Raw genomic sequence first — 15,895 nt, forward strand, 5'->3', positions numbered from 1 at the left:
TACAAAACTATGAATGTGGATGAATGTGTGAAGTTATCCTTCAACTTCTTAAAGACTAAGAAACTGAAACTGTATCGGGACGATTAATAAATTTTGAGAAATTCTTTATCCAATCCGGTAACAAGGTCCCATAGTCCAAACGGTTGGAAATTAAAGATCAATTAGGAATTACCACTTTGGAAGATATGGATAACTATTTGGGTATACCAAAAAAATTGAGAGGTTCTAAAACTCAAATATTCAGCTTTTTACATGAAAGGATAAATAATAAGATTAATAGCTAAATACTCTGGTTTCTTTAGGAAAGAAGTAATGATAAAATCAATGGCATCGGCAATGCCAAATCATGTCATATTTCAGACTATCAAAGATGGTTATGAAAAAACTAACATGGGGGATTGCTCACTTTTGCTGGAGTAGTAGCGAAAATAAGAAAAAAATTCAATTGGTTCTTTTGGGATAAAGTATGCAAACACAAAGAAGAATGAGGTTTAAATTTTCGAGATCTTCAAGATTTTGATTCAGCCTTATTGACAAAGCAATTATGCGCTTAATAGATGAATCTCCAGATAAGTTTGGATATAGGCTATGGAATATATGAAGACTCTTAATTTTTCAGAATTAGTTTTTGCAACAGATTATTCTCAATTGGTGAATATAACGTCATCACTTAAAAATTGTCAGATCGGTTCTGTTTGGCTTCACTTTTTTGGATCGGTTTAGCTTTTCGGGTTTAGTTTTTTTTCATCCTAGGTTAGGTTGACCGAAAAAAAAAGAACAAAAAAGTTCTAATAAAAAAAAGGTAAAGAGATTGGAAACGCAAAGGTTTCCTTCAACTTCACGCCATGGTGAATCACTGATCGGCATTAGAGAAAAAAAAGGAGAAAGAGATAACTCTTCTTCTTCATCCCATCACTAGATCTCTCTCTCACCGTCTTTTCTCCGCAGCAGAGCTATGGTTTCTCCCACCAAACTCAAATCCGTTGATTTCTACAGGTGCGGCCCTCTCATCTCTCTCTTGCATTTCTCATTTCCTGTGATGCATGTGCGTATGAACATTCACATTGTGGAATGAATGTGATTAGTTTACCCCTTTGGATTGTCGTCAAGTATACATTCTTACGTTGATTTTCGTTGTCCTTGATAATTCTTTCAATGATCTGACGTTCGAGGTGCCTTGTTGTTCAAGGAAAATCCCGAGAGATTTGACAGAGGCGTCTCTCTCTGGCGCTGGCTTATCCATCGTAGCTGCTCTCGTTATGATGCTTCTCTTTGGAATGGTAAAATCCTTCTTATTTATGGATATCGCTTTCTCTCTGTTTTGATTAAGACAAGACATGCATGATCTTTGTATCTTGCAGGAGCTGAGTAGTTATTTGGAAGTCACCACTACAACAGCTGTCGTTGTTGACAAGAGCTCTGATGGGGACTTCTTACGCATTGATTTCAACATCAGGTTTAGATATTGTTTGACGTAACTGGTTAATCAGTTAATCATTTTTTTTTCTTTGTTGATTGATATTGAAATCTGCTCTAGATGTCTAGGTAACATGGATAATAGTCACTAGATATTCATAAATTAATGTTTTTCTTGTCGAATGATTGCTATATAAGCTAACATTTGTTTTCGTATCTTTTTTCTATTTCTAGCTTTCCTGCCCTTTCTTGTGAATTTGCATCCCTTGATGTGAATGACGTGTTAGGAACAGTAAGTCTCTGCTCACAACTCTCATCTCTTTCTACATTGATGATCCCATTCTAACTTTTTTGAATGCATCTTCCAATTAAATTGTCTATGATCATCATACAAAAAATTCTTGACGTTGTTCTTCAGTATCAGAGAATGTATGTTTTGGTTATATGATACTGCATGATAAATTATCTATAGAAGCAACTTGAGTTGCGTGCAATGATTATAAGGATTTAGACCAATGTTCATTTTTATTTTAGTACTTGTAAACTTGTAATCATCAAAGTTAGGTGAAACTCAGTAATACCATCCTTTCAATTATTTGAAAACTTGAAGCTTATGATCTTATTTCTGAGTCCATGTTTCAGTTGTGCAGAACTTGTTATGTATTATGTTAAAAGCAAGACTTAATAACCAAGCCCATGATATATATTATTTAATATGGTTAAATGAGGCCTAGATCTAATTTGATGTTTGAATTTTCAGAACAGGTTGAATATAACAAAAACAGTTCGCAAGTTTCCAATTGATCCACATTTAAAGGCCACCGGCGGAGAGTTCCACTCTGGCCTTGCATCACATCACATCAACCATGGAGAAGAAATTAAGCAAGAGTTTCCTGATGGTGCAATACAATTAACAAATGGTGGTTTTGAATCATTGTCACACCAGTGAGTAGGCAGTTTCCTTTTTTTTTTTTCTTTGTGGATGTGTAGGAGTCAGTCCTATGTGAAGGTATGAATATGGATTGACGTAAAATGACTTTTTTTTATGCAGCTTTCCGTTATTGATTGTTAACTTTAATGCACCATGGTGCTACTGGAGTAATCGTCTGGTAACTCACTTTTTTTTTTTTTTTGGTAAAAATGTAAAGTGGTAACTCAGTTCTCTTATTGATTTCTTATGCTTCTTTGAAAAAATAGTTGGTAGCTTTAATTAAAATTCTTGACAAAAAAAAATGTACCTCTTCAGGTTATTTCCAACCAAACTACAAAACACTATTTTAGTGTAATTTTTACACTAAAACTTTTCCAACCCAACTGAAAAAATCACATTATTTTAATGTCACATTATAATTTCTCACCAAATTTTCACACTATAACATTATTCACTCCACTAAAAATACAATTCACTTATTTTATTAATAAAATGTATAATTAAAAAATGACAAATAAAAATTTAAATACATATAATATTATAAAATAACTTTTAGTGTGAAGTTTAGTGTTGTGGTTGGAGAATAACATTTTTTTTGTGTTGAAACTACATCAAAATAGTGTAGTTTTAACACTAAAATAGTGTTATGGGTTGGAGATGCACTCAGTACTTGTCTAACAATGAGAAGTTCCTTCATGTTTGGTTATGATGAGCTTCTTTTGTTTTTTTCTTACTGTTTGCTCCAGAAACCGTCTTGGGAGAAAGCTGCTACCATTATAAAACAGAGGTTTGCATTAAGAGTCTTCTGCGTTTTTATTAAGTTTTTGGAATCCTTAAGTAAAGGTGGCTAATATATTTATTTCTGAAACATGGTCATGTTAATATCTCTGCTACAGATATAATCCTGACACTGATGGGCGTGTTCTTCTAGGAAGTGTTGATTGCACAGAAGAACCTGCGCTATGTAGGAGGTACTAGGAAGCTGGTTTTTTTCTCTCAATCTTCTTCTTGTTTCCGGTTGTGTATGAAAACTTGGTGACTTGTTTGTTTCTTGCTTGTTTGCTCATATTTTAATGGCTGATGTTTAAGTATGTATGTATGGGAAGCAGAGCAGTGATTGGATATATTTTTTCAGGAACCATATACAAGGCTATCCATCTATTCGGATTTTCCGCAAAGGCAATGACCTTAAGTAAGAAACCATCTGATTAGATTTTTTAAAACTTCCAGCTACTAGCGTAGTTTTAGTTCTTTGTATCTTCTGCTTAACCTTATGAGTCAATCATTGTCTTAAATATACCTTCCGTAAGTACGCTTATGTGAACCACATGTACGTGGGTGCCAAAAATATTCCTTATGGACAGTGTTCCCTGCTTAATTTGTTGTTTTCAGAGAAGACCATGGACACCACGAACATGAATCTTACTATGGAGATCGGGACACAGAGAGTATAGTTAAGGTAGACAAGATCCAAATTAGTTAACATTATATCTAATGTGTTCATTAGTTCGTCTAGTAGTTATATATACATATACATGCACAAGACATCATATCTTTTTAATTGAGTTTCTTTCTTGCAGATGGTGGATGAACTGGTAGCACCAATCCACCCGGAGACGCACAAGCTAGCTTTGGATTGGGGTATATCCAATGACACAGCAAAACTTCTTAAAAAGGCACCAGTTACAGGAGGTTGTAGAGTTGAAGGTTATGTGCGTGTAAAGAAGGTAAAACCCTCGGGCTGTTAAAAAAAAAAGTGAAGACTGAATCAATGTCCCTGGAGTAATGTCTTTTAAGTATGTTTTCAGGTTCCAGGAAACCTCGTTATCTCAGCTCATTCAGGAGCTCACTCGTTCGATTCTTCTCAAATGAACATGTCGCATGTTGTCACCCATCTTTCATTTGGGAGGATGATTGATACTAGGTTGTTGACCGATTTGAAGCGCTTGTTGCCATATCTTGGCCAAAGCCATGACAAGTTGGATGAAAAAGCATTCATAAATCAACACGAGTTTGGTGCCAATGTTACTGTAAGTCCCAAAAAGACCTTTGTACGAATCTAGATTCTTGACGTCTTTGAACCTATGTTCTTTTTAATGGCCCTTACAGATTGAACACTACCTACAAATAGTTAAAACAGAGGTCATTACAAGAAGATACGGTCAAGAACATTCATTGACAGAGGAACATGAGTACACCGCTCACAGCAGCATAACTCAGACTTACTACTTACCCGTTGCAAAGTTTCACTTTGAGCTCTCTCCCATGCAGGTTCAGTCAACATCTCTCGCAAATTCGTCGGAATATATACTCTCCTCTGTACAACTAAAGAAATACTTTAGGATAGTAATAAATGGTTTTTTTTAATCAAAAATGAATTTTCGGATTTTGAAATAAAATTTCCAAAACAAAAATTGAAAAAAGAATTTCGAAAAAATTGGAATATTGAATAAAGTTTTTTCAAAAAAAATATTATTACTTTTTATTTATATTCATTTATATTTATATATCTGAAGATGTATAATTATCATTTATCTCTTTAATGAAATCTCTTCTAGTCAAAACATTTTTTGGATTCTTTTTGAAGATTATCCCTTACAGTTACTTTGTTTCTGCAGATTCTAATAACTGAAAATCCAAAGTCCTTCTCACACTTCATCACAAATCTTTGCGCCATTATTGGTGGTGTTTTCACGGTTAGTATATTATCTCAATCAATCTTGCGTCTTTATACTCTCATGGACTCCATGGTGGTTTCAGATTCTTGCTGTGGAATTTTTACAGGTTGCAGGAATTATAGATTCGGTTTTACACAATACAATAAGACTGATTAAGAAGGTCGAACTTGGAAAAAACATTTGATTGGCTACTGGAGGTTAGAGTTTACCATTAATTCATAAAACCATAGAAGAACCTCATATTGTTTATTTGGAACAGCTGTTCCTACATAGAAAACTCAGTAAAGAGAGAGAAGTTTTGTTTGACAGTATCTTAGTTTCTTTATCCTTAATATGCACACAATTAGAAAATTTTATTCACGTACATGAGAAACAAATGTGAAAAGAATCAAACAACAAACACCAATGGACACAAAGTGGGGTGAAAATATAGAAACTTGTTACATAGTGAAAATACAAGACAAAACAGAAACTTCTTAGTGTAGGAATAGAGTTGAAGCAAGAGCAGCTCCGAGGAGAGCAACAATAAAGGAAGAAGATGGAGAAGCTGCGTTGTTTGGAGTTTCTTGAGATGGAGTAGGCGTAGCTGCTGGGGGCTCAAGGGCTCCCTCCATAGGCGGAGAAGGAGCGTATTCTCCTGAAGGAGCCGGGGCTGGAGATGGAGGTGAGGGTGATGTAGTGTTGTTGTTGCCGCTTCTGTCAGCCATGACGATGACCACTAGCTTCTCATTCTTGTTGCAGTGGTCTTTGTTTCCGCTGATGAAATAGTACGGACCAGAATGTGTTAGTGCGAATGAAGTTTTGCCGTCTGCGAATTTAGCGGTTTGTGCATTCGTGTTGCAGCTGTCGTAAGCGTCCCTTGTGACTTGGAGCACTGAGTCTTGGTTTGGTTGGTACACAAACACTGCATGTGTATACATATTTGGTGTCTCATATGTGAAAGAAAGATATGATTGTATGGTTAATAGTAGAGTGTGGAAACTTACGTAGAGAGTCACCGATTTGGAATCTGCTCTGTTCTGCCCATTGACTATAAACTTGAGAGCCGGATGGGACGGTCCAACCTTTTGCACCACCGACCGCAAACTCTCTAGCGTAGGCTTTGTTAACGGTCATGAACAGACACACAAGGCCGAACCCATGAAGCATCATGTTGTTTAGGTTTTTAACCATTTCTTAAACTGAAAAAAAAAGAGAATAAAAGGCTACGTACTAGAGATATGGATGTGGTCTAGGATTTGATGAGACATGATGAAAGGCTAATGGGTTTATATAAAGGTGTTGCAGAGAAGCTTTTTAATTGTATTTCTCAGATTCTAAGCAAAGCATAGATACCTGCTTTAAAGAAAGTGTTTCAGTTTTGGAATCTCATGTGACTTGCTTCTTCTGTCAATAACTTTTGTGCCTTGCTTCTGCATCTTTGATTGTGTACTTTATACAAAAAAAAATATAATTAAAAGGACTTATAATTAAAAGACTAATAAATCTTCTTCATGTCAAAAAGAAGCTGACATTGTTCTGAGCTTCTGGAATTGCTACCAGAGAGAACAACAAACGTACACATGAATACTTTTATAGACCAAACAAAAGTATTAATACAATAAGTCCTTTTTTTTGTTCAATATTTAGATCAATCATATTACAAAGATCTCTCCACATCTGCTCCTTTTGATCCTTTCTCTGCATCAAGAACTGACCAATCACACTAGCTTTAGTTATGTCTTTGGTAGTTAATTCATCATAGTGCAAAAGCCGTGGCCATAGCAAAAACAAGTGACATCAAGACACTGATACCGCCTCTATGTCCTGAGCTCTTCTTTGGGAAATGTTTAGGAAGCGCACATTCTTCTCCATTAAAGAAAAGCTTTGTCGGAAACCCATCACCTTCAGCTATTTTCAGACCATTAATGTTCTTCTTGGTAAACGAGATAACAGACTGTTGCTTGCCCGGCACGGGAGGGTCTCTTAATGGATGTGTTCCGTTAACTTGACCCACAAGGTAGTTCAAACCAGGCAACCCTTGGAACATAACAGTTCGGTTGTTCGGTGGAACACGTGTGCCGTTAAAGGAGTAAACGTTTTCATACCCTTTCCCTGATTTTCCCATCTCAACCGCCACAAACCAATCCTCAAACGCGAAGTCTCTCCAGTTGAAAACAGTTAACCTAGCGGTCCAACCGTTTCTGTAATCAGTGTTAACGTGCCAGTTGATACTGACTCCACAGTTATCAGGACAAGGGAGCTTCTTAGGTACAGGCATGTGGTTTTGTTTGGCCCAAGCTTTAGCTTTTAGGGTTCGGTTATCGAAGGGAACAAGGAGAGCGTCTGGAGGGAGGAGGAGAGGGTTACGGTCAGCGTTGCATGTGTTGGTATCGATGTCATTGCATCCGCAAGCGCAAGTGTTACAAGGAATCGCGGAGTTGTTGTAATAGGCAGAGAATGAGACACAACATCTAGAGGCTTGTGCTTTGGGTTTGGTTATGTTGCAGACAATTTGCCAGCTGGAGATTGCATAGGTTACAGCCGGTAGACCGGAAGAATCCGGGAACTGTGACGGGTCGACCCGAACCGGTGGCCCGCATTTGTACTGAGGGTTGAGAACTCCGTCTATTTTCCAGTGCTGAGGTGGGTATAGAGCTGTTCTGTTTAGGTCAGGAGGCAACTTCCAAACCTAACATAGCAAAACAAAAACTTTAAAACCCTAAATTTATGCTACTCATGACATTATCTTGTTCCACAAAAATAAATGTTTAAAAAAAAATCAAAAAAGATAAATGCATTTTTTGTGTTTCTATTATTCAAAAATTGTAAATAGTGTATTTTATAAATTATCTGAACTACTATTGGTTTAATTTATTAAATTACAGAAAATGTTGTATTTATAATATAAATTTAATCTGTTTTTTTTTCTAATATGAAAACATGAAAGAACCTATTTTTGTAGAATGAATTGAGTATATTTTTTAACAAAATATTATTTACCTGCAGCTGAAACATAGACCGAGATTTCGAAGGATCCATAAGAGGTGGCAAAAGAGTTCCATTTTTGCAACAGAAAGGTAACTTTCCCATCACCTTGTCGTCCTTCCTCTCTGGAGGCAAATCGGAAATGGCTGGCTTCTTCTGACAATTCATGACCTGAGAGAAGTCTAAGTCTTTGTAGTACTGTCCAGCTTTGCTGTAAAGACATTCAGATGGATCTCTCTTGTGAGTGTAAGCTCCTCTCATGGTGTTTATAAACTCTCCTCGCATCCATTCCCAAGTAAGGTTCCAACGGTCTAACCGCCCTAACGGATTATCGTTGTCGATGGTCACTTGGGCTAAGTAGTTGCTGCTGAATGATTGAATAACATCGTAGACGATGTTCAGATCACCGTGCCTTCTCGGTGCAAACTTTGTCTTTGGCCCTGTCTTGACCTTGAACTTAGGGTTTCTCTTGCAACAAACGTTCATAGTGCCTCCTGCGCAAGAAATCCAAACCCATTGAAAACCACATTCAGATTTTATCTAAACATCTTTATAGTAATGACATATTTATTAGCAACAATTTTATTTTCGGCAAAACTCAAACCCGGCTCTAATTAGTGACCATGTTGAAAGAAAAAAATTATGGTAAATTCTTTGTTCATTTTTTTCATTCTTCTAGTGGTCACCAATTGAAGCCTAGTAATAACGTATTTATGATTTATTTCAAGTCAATCCTTAACACTAGGCTACCATCATTTGGTTAAGCCGTTAAGGTTAAGAAGTAAAATGTTGTGTCTTTAAAACATTAGAAATGACCTAATATGCACACACAGATTACTTGTGCTTCAAGCAATCAAGTCTAGTATGGCCTAACCTTTTCTCTTAGCGGCAGGACATTCCCAACCATCGTTGACGAGCTTTAGAGTTTTCGGCATGGGCATCACGGACTTCGCAACCCCGAAAAGAGTTCCGGTGATTTCGATATTCGTCGATATCTGAGTGAAATCACCTGCGGTTAAAATAGAGGTTTTCAAATCCGTGTTGGGCGATCCAACGAACGTGGTTCCATTGCTAGCATCCAGAGGAAAATCACCGTCCATTGGAACCGCACCAGTCGCAGAAACGATCAGTTCCTTGTGGCGAAACCCTATAAACATTTGCCATCCCGTGAGCTCTTCCTTACCCGCGTTTACAATCATTGCCGTCGATTTAAACGCCCACGATTGAGCGGTCACGTTCTTGACGTGAGGATACTCTCTCTCGCGGCTGCCGAAGCTGTAGCTCATGAAGATACCGTTGCAACGCGCCATCTCTGGCGGCGGCTCTCCTGCTCCGTCTTCGGTGGGTGTTCCATAATCTTGGCCGTTGCATAGGAAAAGAGTTGATGATAATAAAATCAATACACTTAATGAATAGCGTACGTCCCAAGGTATCTTCATACCCGTTTTAACTTTAATAATAGGCTTCATCGTATGAACTCTTTCTTCCTCACCGCCTTGAGATTACTTGAACCGCAAGGCAGCGGGACAAAAGAAAATACAATGAATCAACCAAGCCTTTTGACAAAAACCAAAAGGATTGAATCAAACGATGAAGGTTTTAGATTGAAGAAACCTGTAAAAAGATTCAAATCCGATAGTTTTAATTCAAAGCAAGGAAGGTGGTTGGAGAAGAAGAGAGGCTCTTAATAGGTAGTTTTGATATGAGCCTCTGGTTTATTTTGAGGCGAAGCGGAGAGGACATGTACGAATGTGTGTTAAGACACAATGGCTAATTTTGGAACAGAGGTTCATAGTTGTTTATAAACTAAAAACCGCTTCGATTGTTTCTGAAATGAAACAAACTCTGTTTTTTTTCACAGAGGTACTTGGATTCTAGTTCGGTTTAACTCTGGCAAATATGGATTAGCACATTTTGAGAATATTTAACTAATTTGTTTTAAAGACTTACGTTAAGTCTTTTATAGAAACATTTCAATTTATATTTTGATATAATTTTTCTTATCCGACAACATGTAATATACTGTCTGAGACCTTGTGGTCAGGTGGTAAAAGAAAGGGTTTGAGACGCTAAATCGTTTCGAGTTCGATCCACATGTTGTGTGAAACTAATTCATATTGTTCTAGGCAACCTACACGGATATAGGCTCCTGCTTTCAGCCTATTTATATATCTAGAAGATAGTCCATATGCGGACTACACCTCCATTTAGAAATCAGTCTAGACTTTTTCATAGATCCAAGATTTCTTCAGGTTAATCCAAAAAACATATAATATACTTACGAGCTAGTTGTTTTCATGCACCAAAAGCAGAAATAAAAGTTTTAAATTATATCTAAAAATAATATTTTGTTAATTTTTAGATTTTATTGTTTGCTTACAATATTTATTTTAAATTTTAATTTAATTATATGTTAAAATTAAGATAAAATAAATAATATTGTATTTAAATTTATATTTAATCATATATATATGTATATATTTAAATTATAATCTTGGAAATATTTATTATCTATTTTTTGGTTAAAATATGCTAAATCAAATTCTATAAAATTAAGAAATTTTGTTTAGGTATATAAATATAAAACGTAAAACCAATACTAATATTTTAAAATTTTGTAGATATTAAAAGAAACTAATGGTATTATTATTAAATACTACAAATTTTAAAAAAAAACTGCATAAAATTTTGAAGAATTGTTTTAGTAATAAAGCTTATATAATTATAAAAATATAACTAAATAATATTTTGAAAATTCTAAAATATTTTATATCTTTATTTCTACTATTTATTATTTATTGTTATATTAGTGATGATTTATGAGTGATTACCATATTTTAAGAAACTTACCAATAATATAAATTAAAATTGAATGTAAATATCCATATCATAATTAACTTCAAGCTATCTCATCAATGTTAATATAACGTGTTCTCATTTAAAAAAAAAAAATTACTGTCGTGATAATACATGGCAAATCATTTCTTAAATTTTGTCTAAAAAATTTGCATTGGGGATGATCGAGTAAAGTCACTTGTGGTGGCGGACATGGACCCCGTGCTCTGACTCTCCATATCAGTCTTATGATATAAAATGCTTATTAATTTATTAGTTCGATTAATCTACAAATCACTATTGAATTTGATAATTTGAGTTTACATATAGTGTTAAGACAAATGCTAATATTGGAACACAGCTACTTATTTGTTTGTTAACTAAAAACCGCTTTGATTGTTTCTGAAATGAAACAAACTCTGTTTTTTAAAAGAACTATTTGGATTCTAGTTCGGTTTAAATAAGGCGAACATGGAATTAGCACATCAAATCATTTATCAAGAACTGTTTATCTAATTTATTTAAACTGTTTACGTAAAGTCTTTTGTAGAAAGTTTCAGTTTATAATTGATATTATTTTTCTTATCCGACAACATGTAATATACGAATTTGCATCGGGATGATGATACAGTAATGCCATTAGCCTATTCCGACCACTTGCGGTGGCGGACATGGACCCATACTCTGACTCTTCATATCAGTTTTATGATAAAAGAAGCTTATTAATTGATTAGTTCGATTAATCCACAAATCTCCTTATTGAATCTGCAAAACTGGGTTTACCTATAAGACTGGTCGTTAGTGGGTGCAGATCCTTGATCAAAGTGGTGAGCGGTGGTGCGAATATAAAAATATTAGAAAAAGATAGCATTCACGAGAAAAGAAAGGAAAACATCTAATGATTGGTCGAACAGTACAAGAAAAACGTGTTCTGTAGTGATAACTTGATGATGTTTGTACCCTGCAGGGCCATAAGACCATTGTTAAGAAACATTTTAATATAAACCATATCAAAATGTTTTCCAAATTGTCCAAAAAAACAAAAAAAACATATCCACATGATATAACTTGTTTTATATAAAGCTCCACTTGAAAAATATTTGTTTTATATATAAATCAATACAAGATATATATTTTTAATCCCTTTTTTATTAAAAGGGAAGCATTTTTAAGTTGTAACGTTCTATTTAGTGCTGAGGTGTCACTTCCACAGAGCTTCTCACAGCCTCTGTTTAAAAACCCTTTTGTTACTAGAGAATTTACAAATAATGCCACTATAACTTAATCATACGACCACCTTTACATTAAAATGTTTCTAACAATTAATTAACCGAGCCCTTTGTAATATGTTTTACACCGAACCATATATTGATGATTTAAAAGATTCTTCTTTCTTAATCACTTCAAAGTTCAAACCGAAATCAAGAGTCGACCGTTACATATCGGTTTTACACCTGTCAGAATAACAAAAGCATAGTTAGTATCAATATACTAACGAATAAGGATAAGAGTCTTATCATCTCAATATGAACAAGTACAACGATACCTAGAACGTGTATATATACAAATAAACTAACGAAAAAGGTCAAAGTCTTATGGCATATATGTGAACAAAAATCCCAAGAACATGTCCAGCAACACAAAGCTTTGACATATATACATTTATATATATGTATATACATATATATATATATACATATATATAAAGCTTTAACTCGGATCACATCACTCCCAATTTCAAATTCACAAATACACTAATGAAAAAGGAAAAATTCTTATGACATCTATAAGAAAAAAGATACCAATAACATGTTCAATATTACAAAAGCTTATATATACAAATCTTTCAATCCCAGTTTCAAGTTCTATTTTGCACTAACGAAAAAGGAGAAAGTATTACTATCTTGAGATGATCATGTTACAAACTCTGATTTGGTCCCAATATGCGAGAGAGTCTGGGCACACCAATTAACTCACATGAAGTCTAGATTGGTTTCGTATTAGTTGTCTTTTTCAATAATCTATCTAACATGAAGATATAACCAATTGTTTGATAATTAATCACCATATAAACATAAAGACAATCTGATGTGAGTCAGGTTCATATACTTATATTTTGAGTTATATCTTAGTTGAGATTACAAAATCTCTGCAGCTTCAAACTCACGAGAGGAAAGCTAACACATGTTCAACATTAAGCATAAGTGAATGTTAGTATGGTACATAAGGGATAACTTCACGGGTCGTTAGTTTGTTGCATAATTGATAACTGATAAATTTATGATTTTGGTTTGGTAACCTTTTGTGTGTTGGTTTAGGTTCTTGATTAGAATTCTGTTGGTTATCAGTTCTTTTAGATATATTAGGTTCTTAATTAATAGAATAAATTGAGTTAGTCATATATATTGTGTGTGTTCCTCAAGCCAAACTACTTACTTGCTACGAGCAAAAATTCTATGTTTTTGGAAACAATTTATGTCATAATCAATAGCAAATTAATTACCTATACAGAATAATCTGCCGAATAACGCAATTTAGAAAGTCTTATACAGCAAATATATAGAGGACAAGGATATAGTTAGTCATATATATTGTGTGTGTTCCTCAAGCCAAACTACTTACTTGCTACGAGCAAAAATTCTATGTTTTTGGAAACAATTTATGTCATAATCAATAGCAAATTAATTACTTATACAGAATAATCTACCGAAATATCAATTTAGAAAGTCTTATACAGCAAATATATAGGGGATGTGATCCTATGAATGTTTTTGGTAAAAACTTAATATACCTTTAATGATATCGAACATAAATATATAGGGTGTTGACTGTATCCCAGAGACTTTCTATAATTAAATGACGAGTGCATTGCGATTTTTTATATATTTGTTGGGTAAATTGCCATTTTATATAAGGCATTTATTACATACTGATCTCGGTTATTAAGTATTATATTTCATTGAGCCCCCATATTCTCTATATATATAGCTACTACCTATTCAGTGTCATTACACAAACACATCATCACAACTATATTGTTTTTTATCTCTTAGCTTATGAAATGGCTGACTTTAACTTTGTTTCCGACTTGAAACCCTTCAAGTCTATGTGGAAAATCAAGGTTGAGATCATACGCCATTGGAAACAGTATTCAGCTTCTGATGGTCTCACAATTGAAATGGTTTTGGTGGATTCAAACGAGAGTTTCATATATACTGTTTCCATTAGTTCGTAAACTCACATATGAAATGGTACTTAAATGGATTGTATATCATTTACTTATATTTCAGTGCTTACATATGGTTTTTATTAGTGTATTTAGCTTCGTATTTTATATGTGTTGTGTTTACATAATGTGTCTTGGACAAAGACTTGATTGGATTGATAGGGTGATAAGTTCCACGTAACAGTTTCAAAATTTTCTATAGTTTTCTCATTCTAAACTTATAAGCTAATTTGTTTTATATGTTCAATTAAGGCAATTTCTTCAATATCTTTTTTTTCTCAATGAACAATATTTTACATATATATATCACTATAATGTATATGTACATACAGTATAAAGCACAAAACTACATTTAAGTTTGTTGACAAACCTGTATCCGTCGTTGTCCGGGAATCATTCAGCCAAAAATAATTATTAGTCCACCACGGTTCTTTCTCGATGCCATTTGAGTGGAAGGAGTTGAAGATTTTGTAGAGGATTTACTTTCCCAGAACATCCAGTTTTTGTATTTTTCCAATTTGATCGTTTGTCAAAAAAAGAGGAATCACTAATCGGAAACAATCGCAAGTAGGGGAAAAAATAAGAAACGGCTGGAAGAAAAGTAAGAAAACGAAAACTCACATGTGTTCGTCTGGTGAAAAGCAAATTGATTTCGTTTAAACCCTAATCCCCCTTTGCTCATGAGAGAGTCGATTTGTCTCGGATGAATTTTTTTCTTTATTTTGTGAATTATAACAAAAAGAGATTTGTATATGTTTTCCTAAAACAAAGCCCATCGTATGTAGTAGGCCTCTGCTATCAAACAAAATGTAGCCCATATATTTGTAGCTCATATATTAATATTATCTAAAAATATTGATCTAATTTTTTAAAAGATAATTATTTGCTTAATAGTTTGTATGTCCAATACAAATTTTAACTCTATTAATATAAATATATAACGAAATTTATTTTTCGAAAATATTTATATTTTTATTTTTAAAATTTTATATTGTTAAAATTTTAAACCTTACCCCCAAAACTCTCTCCTTTGACTCTAAACCCAAATATGTTTTTTGAAATACGAAAAGAAAATTTGAAACTATTTTCATATTTTTATTTTAAAATTTTAATATGTATTTTATATTGTTAAAAATTTAAATCCTACCCTCCAAAGTGTAAAGTTAGTTAATCCTAGGAATATAAAGGTATAATTACTTTTTAATAAAATAAATTTTGGTAACTTTTTTTTGTAGATGTATTGTGAAAATAAACTAAAAAAAGTTATCATAAGAAATTTCTTTTAAAGATATGTAAAATAAGAAAAATTATATAGTAACTAAAATTCTTATAATATGATCTAATATATGAAATTATAATATAGATCTAATATATGATTATAATTTGAAATATATTTCATCCCGCGTAGGGCGCGGGTCATCACCTAGTATAATAGTATATGATCAAACATAAAATTTCGTAATGTATATATAACAATTAAAATATTACATTGATAAAATTTATTATTATATGAGATTATACCCAAAAATAAAGGTATATTGTTTTTATATCTTTTTGTTTGTATAGTTTTTAGGATGTAATTTTAATAATAAGAATAAAATTTTAGGTCGTGTTTTGTCTACAATAAGATAATATGATATTTAATGTTGTTATACAATTTCATAATTTATCTTATATTTTTAATTTATAAAATAACAGTTTTGAGAATTCCATCAATCAATTTATTAATAATTAGCATATAATTTTTTTAAGAATTTCATACTTATATTAAAATAGAGTTGCTCTTAATTCTTACACTTTTTGGTGTTAACTATTAAAGTTGATTTTGATTTTTTTCTTCTT

General features: G+C 33.3%; 3 protein-coding genes and 1 long non-coding RNA gene across 4 annotated transcripts; 1 reads left to right on the forward strand and 3 right to left on the reverse strand.

Annotated features, from left to right (window-relative positions):
- The first annotated feature begins 12 nt into the window (after positions 1-12).
- Positions 13-5,260, forward strand: LOC106424447 (protein disulfide-isomerase 5-3-like). The gene is made up of 15 exons (XM_048776542.1): positions 13-996; positions 1,190-1,280; positions 1,362-1,456; positions 1,651-1,708; positions 2,177-2,361; positions 2,468-2,525; positions 3,094-3,134; positions 3,244-3,318; positions 3,483-3,539; positions 3,740-3,806; positions 3,928-4,074; positions 4,156-4,377; positions 4,457-4,618; positions 4,966-5,043; positions 5,132-5,260. The coding sequence occupies exons 1-15, from the start codon at positions 956-958 to the stop codon at positions 5,207-5,209; spliced, it is 1,455 nt and encodes a 484-aa protein (XP_048632499.1). The 5' UTR covers positions 13-955; the 3' UTR covers positions 5,210-5,260.
- A 99-nt stretch (positions 5,261-5,359) lies between these two features.
- Positions 5,360-6,275, reverse strand: LOC106424446 (early nodulin-like protein 3). The gene is made up of 2 exons (XM_013865200.3): positions 6,012-6,275; positions 5,360-5,929 (listed from the first exon to the last, which is right to left on the reverse strand). Exons 1-2 carry the CDS (start codon positions 6,196-6,198, stop codon positions 5,502-5,504), a joined length of 615 nt encoding a protein of 204 aa, XP_013720654.2. The 5' UTR covers positions 6,199-6,275; the 3' UTR covers positions 5,360-5,501.
- Positions 6,276-6,494: 219 nt separating this feature from the next.
- LOC106424445 (COBRA-like protein 10) lies at positions 6,495-9,689 on the reverse strand. The gene is made up of 3 exons (XM_013865199.3): positions 8,867-9,689; positions 8,008-8,486; positions 6,495-7,696 (listed from the first exon to the last, which is right to left on the reverse strand). Exons 1-3 carry the CDS (start codon positions 9,459-9,461, stop codon positions 6,764-6,766), a joined length of 2,007 nt encoding a protein of 668 aa, XP_013720653.2. The 5' UTR covers positions 9,462-9,689; the 3' UTR covers positions 6,495-6,763.
- A 2,367-nt stretch (positions 9,690-12,056) lies between these two features.
- Positions 12,057-15,511, reverse strand: LOC125607029. Its single transcript, XR_007338275.1, has 2 exons — positions 14,424-15,511; positions 12,057-12,281 (listed from the first exon to the last, which is right to left on the reverse strand). It is a non-coding gene; the product is annotated as an uncharacterized LOC125607029 (long non-coding RNA).
- Positions 15,512-15,895: the final 384 nt, after the last annotated feature.

Source organism: Brassica napus, chromosome A3, assembly GCF_020379485.1.
Source record: "Brassica napus cultivar Da-Ae chromosome A3, Da-Ae, whole genome shotgun sequence".
NCBI lineage: Eukaryota > Viridiplantae > Streptophyta > Magnoliopsida > Brassicales > Brassicaceae > Brassica > Brassica napus.